An 18958-nucleotide genomic window follows, 5' to 3' on the forward strand; every position below is an offset into this window, starting at 1 on the left:
TGACAATGGGTTAATACCTTGAAGAACTTTCAACTCGGCTTCATCACTATACTTTGGTGGCCCACCACTTTCAACTATGCAGCGGTAGAGTCCCCCATCTCCTTCAGTCACGTTGCTAATAACCAGTGTTCCACTTGGAAGTTTGACAACCCTGTCATCCAGAAGAAGAGGCTGTCTATTCTGTTCCCACCTTACAAATGGGATTAAATCTGCATTAACTTCACAATTCAGAATTGCACTGTTTCCAGCATATACTGAGGAGGAAGGTTCTGGTTGGCTGGTAAATCTCGGAAGACCTTGACAATAAAGGAAAATAAAAAGTCATTAAATATTAGTCTATAGTCATACAGGCTAGCACCAAGTCAGCTCATGTGGCTACAACATATGCTGTCATCAGGATCAAGAAGTCCATAGATCAAAAATTTAACTAGATACTGAGATACAGCAAATAAATAACTGCATTAAGATACCCTGAGTCAGATTCCTCATAGCTGGAAAAGCAAAATGTGATGTAAAAAAGGATAAGTGTAAAATAAATGCTATATCATATTCCATGATGAAGGTATCAACATAGGTTTATGGATTATCTGATTATAGATATAGAACTACACAGCAATAAAGGCATGGATAAATACATTTTATATAGATAATGAACTTACATTAATATTCAAACACACACACATATACCACTAACATATTCCCTAGTCCTAAATCTATGTCATTTCTCTAACAGTCCAAATGGTGACTTTATTTTGACTTCTAAATATCATTCTCCACTGCAAGGAACCAATGTCCTAAAGTGGAGGCTGATTCTAGGAATGGGACAGGGAAAGAACAAGGTAAAGTAGGTCATTAGATGAAGTTTTAACCTTAAAATATGTAAGAAAAAACTATTTAACACAGTAATCAAGATTGAAAAGAGTTTCTAAAATAATGACACCAACACATTATTAATCCATAAATAACAAACTGTTGACTTGCACTAATATCAACAAACAGTGGTTTAGAAGGAAAAGACCTACTGTATAAAAATGACAGAACTAGGAACAATAGCCATTTGCCAACCACTATCTTAAAATAATTGATTCAGGCAACAATCTTTCAGTGATGTTACAACTACTAGTGAAAACTGATGAGGCACAAAGAATTTATAAAATACTATTAATTATAAAAGCACACCTTATTTTGAAGTAGAAAAATACTACACAGATCATCTTAAGTAATAAACCAAACATCATTAGCAATAAAACAGTACAATACTTTGGTACACCACGCTGAAAACATTACACTACTTCCATAGTATTTCTACCCAAAATGCAAAATATCAATCTCCTCATAGTAGGAAATCAAACTCAAAATCAGACAAGAAAAATCTGAGGTCCTATTGTATATCAAATGAGTATAAGGATACAATTATAAAATGACACATGCAATCTTAGACCAGAAAGAAAAGGAGGGTTTCTGCCCTTTTATTTCTCTATGGTCTGTGAAATCTAAATTAAATGACAGTATTACATTAATTTCTTAATTCTAATGAAAATCTGTGGTTATTTAGGAGAATGTCCTTATTTTCAGAATGCATACTTAATACATTCAGGCAAATGCAACAGAGTAACATGTTTGTCACTTACTATTCTTAATAGTTCAGGTAAAAATGTGTATTTGAATAATGTGTTGTGTAGTTTTGTGTCCATTTGGCACAAGAAAGAGTTACCAGAGAAGAGGGAACCACAACTGAGAAAAAGCCTTTCTAAGACTGCCCTGTCAGCAGGTCTGTGAGGTGTCGTCTAATGATTGATGTGGCAGGCCCACTTTACAGGGAATGGGTGGAGCTATCCCTGGACAGGTGGTCCTGGGTGCAATAAGAAAGCAGGCCAAACGAGTCATGGACAGCAAGCCAGTATGCACTACTCTCCATGGCCTCTGCATTAGTTCCTGCCTCCAAGTTCCTGCCCTGCTTGAGTTCCCTACCCTAACTCCCTCCTGACAGACTGTGACCTAAGAGTTGTAAGTAGAAATAAATCCTTTCCATCTTTTATCACAGCAATGCAAAGCTAATTAAGAAATGGATGGTAAAGTAGATGTTGAAAAATGCTAACTGGGAGATCTGAAAGGCATACAAAGACTTGTGAATGCACAAGAGATTTTTTTGGTTCTATCTTTAAGTTTTAAGTTCTTTAAGTTTGAAATTGTTGTAGTTTTAAATATTTCATAGATGCCACAGAACATAATGGCTACAAGCATTAATTAGTCATTGGAGTCTCAATCTTGAATTTAAATTAACTCTACCTTTCATGGTTATGTAAAGTTGGTAAGTTACTGATCCTAAGCCTCAGTTTCGTCATCAATTATATGAAAATTAACAGACCACACAGAGTGGTTAAAAATGTTAATCTAAGTAATTCATATGGTGTATTGCCTGGCATATAAATACTCACATAGCTACTAGTACTGACAATATCTTAAAGGTAACTTTAATGTGCTCAGAACCTAACAAAATGTTTCTGTAAAGAACAGGGAATAAATTTTGAACAATTATTCTAGGTTTTTTACTTTTATGATGGTGACTTAGTCGAATAATAACATCCAAGATTTCTAGTATTCCTATGTATTTAAAGAAAGATAAAGTAGTCCAAATATCTATTTGGTACAGAAACAACAAAAACATCAGGGAAAAGGTAACTAACAAAGACAACAACACAGAACCTAATAAAGTTAGGTAGGTGGAACCTAATAAAAAATTGTCTTCTAGTTTGCTTTTTTATTTTTTAAATAAAAACTACTCCCTCTAAGGTCTTGTGAAAATGAGTAATTTTAAAAAGCATAAGGCCATAACAACATATGGGGATTTGTCAGACAAAAAAAATTTCAAAAAGTTTCTGAATAGGAAAAGCAGATGGATACACTAGTAAGTGACATATCAATGCGAAGACTGCCTTAGCTTCCTGTGCTCCAGCTGCCTCTGGAGAAGGGCAGGAGAAAAAAGAGTGGGAGTGAGATGTAGAATTGGCAAGGATGGATCGACACTGTCTGTATTTAGAGCATGCCATTTCCTAACCTTTGAGCACAAAACACACACAGCCAGGCTACTCTGCAGGCAAAACAACAGAAATGTCATTTGTGCAGAAATGAGAAGAGCTCAGAGAAAAGAAGCCTTGTATTTAAATCTACGAACTACCTCTTTAATAATCTCAAAAACTTCCTTGTTTTCTGGCCATGACTAGAAGTAGCTCTGCTTGCAACCAAAAATATCTGCAGTCTTTTAAAGTGTCAAAGTTGGCAGTATCTTTTTAAAATGATTTTTGAGAACTTTTTTAAATAAATAATTTATAAACCATGATGTTTCACAGTTGAAATACACAACTCAATATGAACAGATTCATGTCAGCATCTCCATAACCTAACACTGTTAGCATCCCCTAAAGAAACTACTCATTTCCCACTTGCTGTCAGGTACTTAGCCCTAAGAAACCAATCAATCTATTTTCTTTTCTACACATTCTGGGCACTTTGTATATATGAGCATGAACAGTGCATAGTCATTTATGACTTCAGTCCTTTTTGTTGGTGAAGAACATTCCACTATATGGAAATTTTCTATTTTGATTATCTATTCCTCAATCTGGCAGACATTTGGGTTATTTCCACCTTTTGTTTATTATGAATAGTAGTCATGTACACTGTTGTGTGGATGAATGCTCTGAATTCTGGCTAACATTTTAAGGAACTGTAAGACAGAACGGTGAAAGTGCTCTGATCCCAGAGTGGAGACTGGACTTGAAGGAAAGCATGAGGTGGCAGGGAAACAGGTATAGCCTGGGGTAAGTAAAGTCAAGGACCATCTCAGGAAAGAGAAATTGGACCAATACAGAAAAACCAGGAGGCAGAATACAATGGTTTTGGTGGTGGGGTTTAGAGGACAGCAAAGAGAAAGGAAATAAGAGTAAGAGGTCAGAAAAGAGATGTTAGAGCATAAATGACAAGCACAAGCTTGGCCTGAATGAATTATCAAGGAAGTCACTACACCAATTTACTTATCTTACACGTTGTAGAAAGAAAGGGGGAGGAGGAGAAAAGAGAAGTGAAAAAGAGAATTATCGTATAGGGTTAAATTGTGACCCCCCCCTACTTTTATTTTTTCCACCCTCAATCTGTAATTGTGGATGATTACAATAGAATTAGGTCATACCCAAATTAAATTTTGAGTATTTGACTCCAAAGACAAAAGGGCCAAAATCCTCTAAATCAGGAGTTCTCAAACTTTCTAACACTGCAACCCTTCAGCAACCCTTCAATATGGTTCCTCATGATGTGGTGACCCCAACCATGAAATTATTTTTGTTGCTACTTCATAACTGTAATTTTGCTATTGTTATGAATTGTAAAGTAAATATCTGTTTTTTCCAATGATCTTAGGTGACCCTTGTGAAAATGGTTCTCAACCTGTGGGTCATGACCCCTGGGTTTGTCAAATGACCCTTTCACTTCATAGTGAGCAGGAGATGCCTAAAACTGTCTGGTTCCATCCTCACATGCCTGCAATTGACCAAGGTGAGTAAAAGAACACAGCCCACCACAAAACTGCTTCACTTGGTACTCAAGTAAAGAAACCCTATCTAGAGAATGTTAGTGTCTACTCTAAAGCAGGCATGGAGTATTTGGGAAATACATCCTATTTCTCTTGAGCCTTAATTTCTCCACATTTGCCATCATTTAAACAGAGATTCTTGAAAATGAGTTAATATTTCTCTTTTTACAACTTCTGCTTTCACTTTGCCTTCTACAGTGATATATTAATCACACTATAGATTTCTAAATAAATACTGTCCATTCCCTAAAGTTTAATGTACTGACTTCCTCTCTAACATCATTTAAGCCAGGCTTCTGTTTATCATTTATGCTCTAAACATCTCTTTTATATCCTCTTAATCATATTCACATCTCTTTTCTCTTTGCTGTTCACTACCCCACCACTAGGAACCAGGATTCTGGCTTCACTAAAGTTTTAATAAGCCACAATGTTATGATGATGAGTAGGCTTTAAAGCCACCAATTTTCCAATATAAAACTACCTCTTTCATTACAAGTTAAGAAGAAAAAAACTGCTTAGTAGTTCTCATAGCAACTGTGAACCTTCAGACAAGCAGACAAGTGTTAGTTTATTCTGCATAATCCTAAGCACATGAGTATAGTCCATAAAAAGGGTACATGCATAACTGACATGTTAAATGACCTATTACAAATTAAGTGAGAACTACAGCATACTGCTTTTATTTAGATCTTATTAAAATAGAAAGTCTAGGTAAATCACTTAGTAGGACTTACCTGCTACTGTGAGCTTGGCTGTTCTGCTGACAATAGTTCCAAGATTATCAACAGTGGCTACACACTGATAGAAACCTTCATCGGGCTTATTGTGTTTGGAATGCACCACACTGCTGATGAATAAAGATCCATCTGGGAGAAGCTGGCGGCGATCATCTGATACTAAGTTTAAAAAAGTTCCATCTTTCTTCCATTCAATTTTTGGAGCAGGCTCAGAATATGCTGAGCAGTTTAATATAACAGAAGAGCCTCTAACTGAGAGAGTATCCACTGGCTCCACCAGAAAATAAAATGGAGTGAATGTTCGAACACTGGCTCCTACAAAAACAATGAAGAAAGACAAGCTAAGTAAAAGTTTCTTGTTATTTCTGTAAGAATAAACAACATAATGAAAGATTATTCTTAGATGATTGTTTTTTGAATATGATACACTATAAATGCCTGATAAATAAAATTTACTAAGAAACCAAATGATTCATTTAGAAAAAAAAAACTTGAGACCAGCTTTACTAGATAGTATAAGTTGCTAATAGAAGTTTAAATTGAGGATGGTGACACACACCTTTAATGCCAGGACTTGGAAGGCAGAGATGGGAGGAGCTCTATAAATTCGAGGCCAGCCTGATCTACAGGGCAAGTTTTAGGATAGCGAGGGTTACACAGAAAAACTGTCTTAAAAAAACAAACAAAAATAAAACAAAAACCAAAAAATAACTTCTTTGAGTGGAGAGATGACTCAGTGATTAAGAGCACTGACTGCTCCGCCCAGGTTTAATTCCCAGCACCCACACATCAGCTAACAACTGTATCTCCAAAATCTGACACCCACACACAGACATAAATGCAGGCAAAACACAAAGGCACATAAAATAAAAATAAATTATTTACTGAGTGGTGGGGTTTCAATCCCAGCACTCAGAAGGCAGAGGCAGGCGGATCTCTATTGAGTTCAAGGACAGGCAGGACTACACAGAGAAACCCTGTCTCGGAAAGCAAGAGAGAAAGAAGCGGGGGGGGGAGAGAAAAATTTTTACAAATAAAGTTATCTCTTACATTGGTTACTTATACTCTGTTCCTAAATTTGATAAACATTTTGCATATTTTCCTAGTAGGGTATTCAACCTCTTGACTTAAAAGCAACCACTGATGATAACAATCACATTTCCAACTATTCCCCTTGCTATCTGACTTTATAAATGTTATAAGAATTTTTTCTGGACTGTAAAGATGGCTCAATGGGTAAAGAACTTGCTTGTTACACAAGCAATTAAGCTCAGATTCCCACTGTCTACATAAAAGCAGAGCAATGCAAAGCATGCCAGGTGGTTCCCAGAAACTTGCGGGCTGGCCAGCCTAGCCAAATCTAGGTTCAGTGTAAATAATCTTGTCTTACAAACTAAGGCAGACAGTGATAGAGAAAGATAACCAATGTTGTCCTCTGTTCTCAAGCCCATGCAGGGATGGGTACATTTATCACACACACACATGTGTATGCACACGTCCACACACACACCCAAGTAATTTTTTAAGTAACATTTTAATCTACATAAAATTGTTATTCTTGGCCAAGTTTTCTTAAGAGTATTAAATGTTTAGAATACTTTTTAGGTTTATTTTATGTATATAAGTGTTTTGTTGCATGTATGTGCACCCTGTGCATGCACTGCCCACAGAGATCAAAAGAGGGAATCATATCACCTGCAGAGTTATAGATGGTTGTGAGCTACTATGTCAGTGCTGGGAACCAAACCTAAGTTCTTAAGCACTAAGTCATCTATTCAGCCTCTATCAAATTTTTGTTAGCTTTCTTCTATTTTGTTACATTTGTGATTTCATTTTCTACATTTACTTTTCATCAAGAACTCATTTTGATGTAAAGAGCAAAGAATTCAGTTTAATCTTTTAAGTCTTTGGCTGATGCTTTAAACATATGAAGAAAAATTATTAAGAGAACATTTGCTATAAACTTTGTATCTTAGGTAGATAAAGCTTTGCTTTTTATTTAAAAAAAAAGTCCCATTGGTATGTAAACAACTCAAGCTATAATCAGGCTTCATCTACAGCAAAGTAGATGAAACTGATACAATGAGACTAAGATCACTATTTACAAATAATATTGTGAATTTAAGACACATCAATCCTGTTTTATGAGTGACTGGTTCTAAAAAAATATGAAATAGGACAGTAGTACGAAAAACAATAAAGAGAAACCTTCCAACTGATTTCCCAGCACTTAGAAACCTAGACAAATTCCAAACTACTCACTCTTCTTCCACGAACCACAGAAAGTATTAGAAAAAAAGGTTCAGGCCAAGCAGTGGTGGTGGACACCATTAATCCCAGCACTTGGGAGGCAGAGGCAGGTGGATCTCTGTGAGTTTGAGGCCAATCTGGTCTACAAGAGCTAGTTACAGGACAAATTCCAAAGCTACAGAGAAACTCTGTCTCAAAAAAGAAAAAAGGTTCAGGTCTCCATTCCCACACAATGATGACTATAAAATGTATGTGTCAAGTCTTAAAACCTCTGGAAATGAACTTAGCAGTTTTTGAAATGTAACAAATTATTTTAGTTAGTCCTATTAAAATGTCTACTGCATTAACTTTCTAGAACTATAGAAGGTACAAAATGATAGGGAAACTGTACTCTTATCTTCCTGTGTATTACACCTGCATTATACCACCTGAATCTAACACAGAACTCAAAAGATACCACTTTATTAGCAGGACAGTGAAAATATGCAAGTTTAAAAGTGTTTAAAATATATTAATATATAAAGCACAAACATAATTTTTAAAATCATCAGTACAAAATCTCTACCATTAAAAAACATATCAAAATAAACTAAACATAATCTCAGCACCTGAAAAGAGCTCAGAAGTTTAAGATCACCCTCCACTAAGGCCAGCCCTGGACTACATAAGAAAAACAAACAAAACCAAAATATGGAAGCAACAATTTAAATGGCTTATATTTTAACACTGTCTTGGTTTTTTTATTTTATTTTGTTAAAAAAAAATCCACATCTAACTCTCTTCAAGTTCAACACCCCCTGCCCCTTTTGAGATAAAGTCTCAAGATGATCAAGCCTTGAACCCTGAACTTGTAATGGAAGGTGACTCTGATTCTTCTGCCTCAGCCACCCAAATGCTAGTATCACAAAGATACCTCAGCTATCACATGAAAATAGCACAGTTGGGCATCAAAAACGATTTTGAAATCAAGATTCACAGTTTTCTGCAAATGCTGTTGTCTTTCAAAAAGTCTGAAATACCCTTGGGAGTTCTCTGAAGTGCCTTGGACGATACCTCAAGGCAGTTTGTGATCTGCTAGCTAGGAATTTATATTTTTACAACATTTTTTATTCAATCATATTCCTAATATCCTCCTCATGGAGTGGACAGGCTCCACTCCTAGATTACATAACATAATTTCTAAAGCCAAGCCCACTGGTTAAAATATTAATAAATTCAGTCTGCAGTTTAACTTTAGCTAATTAGCAGTATGTCCCTTTCCCATGCTAAGACTTGGTGATAGATATTTTGTAAGTGCTGATGAGTTTCTAAAATATTACACAGAAGAAAAAAGAAATCCAAGAAAGGCAAAATAATTTTATAGAAGAAAACGAAAGAAAGAAACTCCACCTGTTAGGTGCCAGGTCTTAAAACTATGGTAATTAAGTAATCACAGTTCAGAAGCAGAGGATTTTTTTTTTTTTTTTGAGCCATAAAGTAGATTTCTAGCCTTTTCAGGGAAATCCATATTAACACACTGTGGGCACGTTTCCATTCTCACCAGTAGTGTATAAGGGTGTCTTTTATCTGCATTCTCAATGGTATTTGTTATTATTTGCTTTTTTAATAAATACTCTTCTTAAAGAAGTGAGATAAAAATCTTATTTTTAATTTGTGTTTCTTAATGGCCTGTGATATGAAATATTCTTTTATATATTTTTAAATTTCTTTTCTCTTGAGACAAGATCTCACTATGTGGAACTTGATATATATACCAGACAGGCCTTGATCTCACAGAGATCCACCTGCTTCTGCTTCAAATATTGGGAATGAAGATGTACTCCAACATTCTTGGGTTCATAATTTGTTGCCAGTTTGTACTTCATCTTTTGAGAACTGTTGGTCTAATTCATTAGACCAGTTTTTGATTGGGTAGTTTAGTTTTTTGATCACTGGTGATCATGTTTTTGAGTTCTTTGAGTATTGTAGATTTTAACCCTATGTCAGATGTATAGCGGCAAAGATTTCTCCCATTTTGTAAGTTGTCTCTTCGTGCAGTTGTTTCCTTGAGTGTGCATAGATTTTCCTTAGGTTCATGAAAACCCATTTGTCATTGTCAGTGCTATTTATTGAGAGACTGTGTTTAGAAGTATTTGCCTATGCTGGTATCTTTTTTATTGTTTTTACTGAGCTATATATTTTTCTCCACTCTCCTCCCTTCCTCTCCGCACCCCTCTACCCTATCCCATGGTCCCCATGCTCATAATTTACTCAGGAGATCTTGTCTTTTTCTACTTCCCATGTACATTAGATCCATATATGTCCCTCTTAGGGTCCTCTTTGTTGTCTAGGTTCTCTGGAATTGTGAATTGTAGGAATTTTTTGTTTTTGTGGTTTCTTTGTTGTTGTTTTGTTTCGTTTTGTTTTTGCTTTATGCCTAAAAGCCACTTATGAGTGAGTACATATGATATTTGTCTTTCTGGGTTTGGGTTATTGCACTCAATATGATGTTTTCTAGATTCATCCATTTGCCCAAAAATTTCAAGATGTTATTATTTTTTTCTGCTGTGTAGTACTCCATTGTGTAACCGGACCACATTTTCCTTATCCATTCTTTGGTCTAGGGGCATTTTGGTTGTTTCCAGGTGCTGGCTATGATAAACAATTCTACTATGAACATAGTTGAGCATATGTCCTTGTGGTATGATTGAGCATCCTTTTGGTATATACAAAAAAGTGGTACTGCTGGGTCTTGAGGTAGGTTATTTCCTAATTTTCTGAGAAATCGTCATACTAAAATACAAAGCAGTTGTATCAGTTTGCACTCCTACCAGCAATGAAGAAGCATTCCCCTTTCCCCACATTCTCTCCAGCATAAGTTGTCATCAGTGTTTTTGATCTTGATTATTCTTACAGGTTCAAGATAGAATCTCACAGTTGTTCTGATTTGCATTTCTCTGATGGCAAAGGATGTTGAGCATTTTCTTAAATGTCTTTCAGCCATCTCTACTTAGGTCTGTACCCCATTTTTTTTTATTATTGGATTATTTCTTTGGAGACCAATTTTTTTTTTTTTAGTTCTTTGTATATTTTGGAGATAGCCCTCTATCCGATGTGAGATTGGTGAAGATCTTTTCCCATTCTGTGGGCTGTCATTTTGTCTTGCTGACCATGTCCTTTGCTTTATAAAGAAGCTTCTCAGTTTCAGAAGGTTCCATTTATTAGTTGTTTCTCTCAGAGTCTGTGCTGCTAGGGTTATATTTAGGAAGTGGTCTCCTGTGCCAATGAGTTTAAGTGTACTTCCCACTTTCTCTTCTATGAGGTTCAGTATGGTTGGTTTTATGTTGAGGTCTTTGATCCATTTGGACTTGAGTATTGTGCAAGGCAATAGATATGGATCTATTTTCATTCTTCTACATGTTGATAACCAGTCATGCCAGCACCATTGTTGAGTATGCTTTCTTTTTTTCCATTTTATAATTTTTTTTTTCTTCTTTGTCAAAAAAACAGGTGTTTGTAGGTGTGTGGATTGACATTTGGGTCCTCGATTCAGGTCCATTGGTCCTCCTGTCTGTTTTTATGCCAAAACCAGGCTGTTTTCAGTATTGCAGTTCTGTAGTGGAGTTTGAAGTCAGGGGTTGTGATGCCTCCAGGAGTTCCATTATTTTACAGGATTATTTTGGCTATCCTGGGTTTTTTTCCCCTCATATGAAATTGAGTATTATTCTTTTAAGGTCTGTGAAGAATGTTGCTGGGATTTTGCTGGGCATTGCATTGAATCTGTAGATTGCTTTTGGTAAGATTGCCATTTTTATTATGTTAATTCTACCTACCCAAGAGCATGGGAGATCTTTCCATTTTCTCGTATTTTCTTCAATTTATTTCTTCAAAGATTTAAACTTCTTGTCATACAGGTCTTCCACTTGTTTGATTAGAGTTACTCCAAGGTATTTTATGTTATTTGTGGCTATTGTGAAGGGTGATGTTTCTCAGAAGCAGAAGATTTAAAAAAAAAAAAAGCCACAGACTTTAAACCGCGTAAACAGAGATACACTATGGGAAAAAAATGAAATTCAGACTGGAGAGATGGCCCAGCAGTTAAGAGCATTTTTTTCTCTTGCAGAGAATGCAGGTTCAGTTCCCAGCACCCACAGTTCACAATTATCTGTAACTTCAGTTTCAGGATCCGGTGCCCCTTTCTGGGTTCCTCAAGTATGAGGCACAAATATAGTGTACTTATAGATATGCAAGCAAAACAGATACATAAAATATAATTAAGCAAATCTTCGTTTTTAAAAATAAAGATGAACTATTCAATAAATGTCACCAACAAAGTGGTTATATGGGGGTAAATGAGATGCCTTACCCATAACATTTAGTAATAGCAAACATTATATTTCTGTGTAGTAAAACACTGTTCTAAACATTTTTCACATTTGTGGTGATATTTTGTTTCTGATCTAACAAATAAAGGCTTGCCTGAAGATCAGAGTGCAGAACTAGCCACACTTGTTAGCCAAAGAGGCCAGGCAGTGGTGACACATGCTTTTAATCCCTGTACTTGGGAGACAGAGGCAGGCGGATTTCTGTGAGTTCAAGGCCACCCTGGACTATGTGAGATTGAATCTGTCTGAAAAACAAATAGAGCTCATGCTTTTAATCCAGCACTAAAGAGATGAAGACAGGAGTGATATGGCTGGGCAGAGAGAGGAACAGAAGGCAGGAGGAGACAGGAGCTCAGAGCATTTAGTCTGAGAATTCGTGGAGACAGAATCTTGCCTTTTAGGTTTTTGAATTTGGTAAAGGTAAAAGGTCTCTCTAGTGGCTGACTCCTTTACTTCTCTGATCTTTCAGCATTTACCCCAATATATGACTCTTGGTTTTTATTAATAAAACCAATTAGAATTCACACAACACACATTTGCATCACCCATTTGTGAGAAATAGTCCTAGTATCATCTCCACTGCACAGAAGAAAGCAACACAGAAATATTAATTGTCAAAGGTCACACAGGTTAAGAACAAAACCAAAGTCTAAGATCAAGAATATTACAGCATGTCACTAAACGTATCCATAAAAAATATTCCAGATATACAGAAAGTATGCAATAAAAATCACAGAAAAATTTTAGGGAAAAAAATCTTGGAGCTTAGACAACTTTTTAAAATAAAAATAGGAAACCTCACAGAAAAGGAAAACAGATAAACTTTAGTTTCTTGAATTTAAAAAAATACATATTTAAACTTTTGCAAAACATAGAAACAGGGCAGGCAAGCAATAACTAGAGAAAATGATTTTATATACAAGAGAGAATTTAAAAGTTAAAAATATTTAATAGAAAAAATGGGTGAGGCTATATTCCAATAAAACCATCACATGTGGCACAATGGACTGGATCCACTCAGTGTAGTACAACGGAGCCCATGTGACTTAGAGTACTGTCCAGCAAAAACTGAACTACAGTTCGGTAGAAAATTAATACTACCAATGAATGTAAATTACAGTTCCACGAGTATGTGTTTACACAAACATTGAGAAAGGTAGGAAAGTGTGTCGGTTTGTTACTACTTACTACTGATTACTGTGAAGGATCAAATTGAGAGGATAACAGAGTAAAAATCTCTAATTACATATAAAATGGCTTCACAATTTTTTTAAAAATCAGTTTACTGTTTAACATTCATTTGCAGAGAGCATGGAAACACAATTTTTTTTAACAGTTTTCCTTTGACAATGTAGAGGGCTCTGGGATATTCCTGAGCTATGGCTCTGAACAAAGATTGACCTGTACTTTTCACCACTCCTCACACTACATCCACTTTAGTCCATGCAAGTATTGGTTTACTAACACCAGAGTCACTAGACAAAATATGTTGAAATAAGCTTAATAGATCCTGTCTGGTATCTCCTACATTTCCATGTCTCTACAAATTTCTCACTTCTTAATAGAATAGTTCTCACTTCTTAATAGACTATTCCTCACTTTGTGATAGATTATTTTACACCTCTTGATAGAACACCATCTTAGGAAAGGACATTGTCCACAGGGAATTATGTTCAGTTATAAGCATCATCTCCCAAATACCAGCAAATCTAACTGTATGATTCATACTAGCTGTAAATTTTGTAGTACCCAGAGTAAGATATCAACACATGATATTTTAATACCAGCAGAAATAAAACACCTGTTCTTCTGCAGGAAGAAGTGAAAAATTCAACAGCAGAAAGGCAGAGTACAAAAGCATTCTGTGTAACCTTCTTCACTACAAGAAAATTATCTCATTGCAAACTGTCAAGTGACTTCTTAGTTTCTTACACCTTTATGTTATCTCCAATCAAGCACATCCCATCCCATTTCCCAATGTGGCATTTCATCTTATTCTTTTGTGTTCAGCACCACCATATACTTCAGTCTTAAGTTCTCAATTTTTAATTTAAAAAAATGGAAAGTTAAAATAATTCAACATTGAAAGAGCACAACTAAATATATTTATATTACCAATTATATGCAGATATTTACAAAGCGACAGATTTTTCTCTACCATTTTACTACATAACATCTTAGCAATTCCAGCTCCACTCTGCACAGCTAATTCTTCCAAAGACTCAATTTACCTTAAACACATCATCTTTTGCTTTTTTCTAACCATGTAACTCTTTTTCTGGAGAAAATATGTTCATATTAACCACAAGTTTATAGAGCAAGAAACTGAAGGCAAAAGTAGAAGATACAAAACAGAAATAAAGAATCCAGGATCTAATTTGGGATTCTCTAAGAACATTCAGAGGTACTTCTACACTAATTATGGACAAAGTCTAAAGATATAAAGATAATAAAGTCTACTGAGTGTTCACTATGCACCAGGCACTACTGTCAGGCTTTACAAGCATTTTCTCAACCCACTTTCTTAGTGGCAAGAATTACCAGTTCTGATTTAAAACCTTTTGGCACAAAAAAAAGTCAAAGTAATTCATTTGCTGAACCAAGATCTTAACTATTACATGTGCATTATCCAATATGGATAATGTGATATACAGCCATCAAGCACTTGAACTACAACTAATCTTCATAAGATACATGCAAAAAAGTAAAAGTTATTACACATTAGATTTTAGAAGACATGGGTTGCACAAATGCAAAGTAATAATTTTATGTTGATTTATATGTCATTTTGCAAATATTTACTTAATACAATTAACTTTTTTCTTTTTTACTTTTCTAGGGGGGGGTATCCAGAAAATTTTTACAATATGTTTCTGACTTATGCTATTATTTCTATTGAGAAAGGGCTAGCAGTAGATTATGTTTTCCTTCATCAACACTTTAAAACAAATTTTGTAAAGAAAAAAATCGTATTATTTTTTCAAAGGGTAAAGAGTTAGTGGAATTACGGCCGTCAATAGAAAAGATCAAAGCCAAACTCCTTCTTAGATGTCAAACGTAAGTAACTAGTTTGCAAGATGAACAATGGAAATCGGGACTTTCAGCAACCATCAGCATGAGACTTCTAACACCTACTTAGGAACAAACTTTAAAGAGACTTCTCACTTACAGTTTCAATAATAATTTACTCATTTTGCTGTATCAGGTGACTGAAGGAAAGGTTGTGGAACAGAAGTCATTTACAAATGAGTTATTAATTACAAAAGATGAACTATGCCTTCATATTGCACAAGTCTGGGAAGTCACCACCTTAATTAAGGGACCAAATTGAGTACTGGCATTAGTGAGATGATCTGAGATTGTATACTCCTGATGGGACACAATCCCAAAAAGCATATAGTATCTTTACCAAATGTCTAACTAAATCAAAACATAAAGATGTAATTACAGAAAAACAATATGAAACATTTTACAAAACTACTCTCCACTCTCAAAGAAAAACAAATGCAAGAGGGCTATTCTAAGTGCAGAGACAAACCAGTGAGAAAAAAAACAAAACAAAACACTGAGTAGATCATTACAGGAGCAAATTTGGGGAGCAATAGGGTGGTTTAATTCAGGATACATTAGACAATACTAGGAATTTTAACTTCCTTAGATGTTATCGGTAATATTGCTATATTCCTAGCTTTTTTTTTTCTTTTTCTTTTTGATTTTTTGAGACAGGGTTTCTCTGTAGCTTTGGAGCCTGTCCTGGAACTAGCTCTTGTAGACCAGGCTGGCCTTGAACTCACAGAGAGATCTGCCTGCCTTTGCCTCCCGAGTGCCGAGATTAAAGGCGTGTGCTACTACTGTCCAACTTATATTCCTAGATTTTTATGAAATATTAAAAAGTCAAGGGTCAGTGCGATGGTTCAATGGATAAAAGTAGTTGCCATGATACCTAAGGATCTGAGTTCAATCTCCAGAACCCATGTAGGTGGAAAGGGGAGAATCGATTCCACAAAACTGCCCTTTGGGTTCCATATGTATGGCATGGCATACCCCAACTCAGTATTATACAACTCAGAATTATTAAGTTAAGGTCTTGAAAACACTTTGTTATATTATTAATTGTCCAAGCAATTACAATACACAAGAAACTTAAAGTACACTGCGTACATTTCTCAGGCACTAAAAACTCAATTCTAAGTTTCCATTCAGAAAGGTATAATTTACTAAGTTTGAGGCCAGCCTGGTCTACAAGAGCCAGTTCCAGACAGGACTCCAAAGCTACACAACCCTGTCTAAAATAACAAAAACAAACAAACAAAAAAAGGTATAATTCACAGAAAAAAAAAGCCTTTTGACCTAATTAAACCACAGACATATGTTTGGTTCTTTACTCTTCCTATTGATCCTTGAAATCACTACATATAATTACAATAAATTCCTTTTTTTGATTATATTAGTAAAACCTTCTGTGCTTAAAATTAAAGAATAATTTGCCCCTGGGTATCACAAATTTCCCCTAAGACTTAATATCACATTTTAAAGAGTAACAAATTAATATAGTGACATATTTTAAGAACAGTGTTCCAAATATTCTATTTCCCATCACCTACTGATTACCAAATGTAAAGTGGAGCAATGTCTTAAGTGAGGAGAGGCATTCTTTGTAAAAGATAATGGGTGTAAAACATCTTTTATTTTCTTAATAAGAATATAATTTCTTTTACTATCGTGTAACTCAGCTCTATCACTTTTCTTTCTATATCCACATTGACCAATGCTTCTTCTAAAGTATGTTTTTAATAGCTCTTGATTATCATGGCTTTGACTTGGGGGAAATACATAAAACACATTAAGAATCGGGTACATTTAAAAGGCTCTGAATAATAATCTTATTGCCACAGACCACCAGATACAAAAAGATGTGTTATATTTCTAAAAGGGCAATTTTGACTTTACATCAGTAACAACAAATGTTTAAGATTTGAAAGAAGCTTTAAAATATTTATTCATTTGTTTTCCCAAAAGTGACAGGATCTACACTATGTATAAAATCCAAAAAGAAAGTTTCCTGTTCTACCCTAACCCACTCCTATGCCTACACTACACTGTAAGGCAGATGACAGGAGGTGCTTTGACTGGCACATAACGGATGTTATATACTAAGTATCTAGGTTAAGTTCAGACTTGGAATCTGTCCTCAGAGTGTTTAAGGCAGAAGAAACCCACAATGGTCTCAGGAAACAAAACATAACCATAGAATAGTGTGACTAGCACCATGAAAGAGTGTATACAGGGTGCATAGAGGCCACCTGGTCTAGAGCTGAACAGAAGCTAAGCAGTAAAAAGCGGAGTACACCCAATCAGAGGACCAGCAGGAACAAAAGTCTAGAAACTAGATGGCAATGAACAGCAAGTATTCACAGAAATTCACAATTACTTAGGCAATGCTAAGATCACAAGAACTTTTATACTGAAGTTTGAAAGAAGTCTGACAAGAGCTTTGAAGGACTTTAAGATGGGAAATAGAGGTCCTATTTATGTTTTATTAAAACCACCAGTTTTGCTATAAAAGGCAAATTTACTTGAAAAGTACAAAACTGGAGATCGTGAAACCAGTTAGGAAGCCATACAGTAATCACAGCTGAAACAGATGACATTCTACTTAAGAACCATGCAATAGAAACACAGAGAAAGGCCTATGTGGTGCACTGTTAGGATGGAGCTACTAAATCTTGGACAGTGAATGGGGATAAAAGAGAGATAACTGTGGAAAAAGGACAATGGAGTAACCAAAGAAAACTAATGAACTTGTAGCAAGGGAAAATATATATCATATATAACAGGGATGTCATTAAGTGCTTATATGACATGGATACAGAGGACATGTAAGTCTGGAACTCAGAAACACAGGATTAAGCTATGTGTTGAACTGTCTTGTGGGGGGAGTGGAAGGGATAACAGACAACACAAGAAATCCAACAAGTATAAAATCTGAAGAAAGCTAGTATTACAGTTAGAATATAGTATACAGTTAGAATATATAATATGCCACCCTCCCACACAACACTTAAACATGAAAGCTTGCTCCTGAGTTGGTAAGCCTCACTTTGGGAGGTATTAGAAACTTCAAAAGGGGCGCCTAAAAAGAAAACACAGGCTGTAGGAGCTATGCCTTTGTCCCCCATCCCTTCTTTTTTTTTTTTCCACTTCCTGGGTGACATGAAGTAGGTAGCTCTGTTCTACCAACACTCTCCCACCATGATGTACTGCCTCAAAATAGGTTCAGAACCCTCCAAAACTGTAAGCCAAATAAATCCTTCTACTTTTAACCTACATTTCTTAGGTATTTATCACAACAACAAAAGCTCTAAACTAGTCGGGGCCAAATTTTGCGAAACAGAACTGAAGAGTCACACTGAGGGGCTGAAGATACACGTCAATTGGTAGAGTACTTGTCCAGTGTACAGTACCTGGGTTCCACTCCCCAGTACCATATAAACAGGCATGGTCATGAGTAACTGCAATCCTTGCACTTGGAAGGTAGAAGTAGAAGGATCAAAAGTTCAAGGTCATCCTCAGCTACAAAGTAAGGCCATCTGGGATGTATAACAGCCTGTCTTGCTGTGTGGTGGTGGCAGCACTCAGCACTCAGGAAGCGGAGGCAGGCAGATCTTTGTGAGTTCAAGAACAGCCTGGTCTACAACAGCTAGTTAGTTCCAGGACAGGTATCAAAGCTACACAGAGAAACCCTGTCTCAGAAAACAAGATAGATAGATAGATAGATAGATAGATAGATAGATAGATAGATAGATAGATAGATAGATAGATAGATAGATAGATAAAGATCCTGTCTCAAAACAAAACGCCATACAAATCAAAAGACAATGGAGCAGGGGACAGAAGGAGCAAGAAACTATTTGAAAGAAGATGAATTGCTCAGAATAAATATGGCTTAACCCCATTCATTAGAAACATACTGAGGTTACATGCTAAGGTCACTCACTGATGGCTCAAGCAAGAAT

The 18958-nt window shown here is 35.7% G+C and overlaps 1 protein-coding gene across 13 annotated transcripts in view; it reads right to left on the bottom strand.

Moving 5' to 3' along the window:
* Neo1 (neogenin 1) overlaps positions 1-18958 on the bottom strand; it is a 174491-nt gene that overhangs the window by 112495 nt on the left and 43038 nt on the right. For all 13 annotated transcript variants that reach the window (XM_085689143.2, XM_085689142.2, XM_085689146.2 and 10 more), the window contains exons 2-3: positions 5326-5643; positions 18-296 (exon numbers count right to left, since the gene is read on the bottom strand). In XM_085689143.2, coding sequence (XP_085545269.2) covers positions 18-296; positions 5326-5643 — 597 coding nt within the window. The remainder of the gene's footprint in view (positions 1-17; positions 297-5325; positions 5644-18958) is intronic.

The sequence above is a fragment of the Myodes glareolus genome, chromosome 4, assembly GCF_982192425.1.
Source record: "Myodes glareolus chromosome 4, mMyoGla1.1, whole genome shotgun sequence".
Taxonomy (NCBI): Eukaryota; Metazoa; Chordata; class Mammalia; order Rodentia; family Cricetidae; genus Myodes; species Myodes glareolus.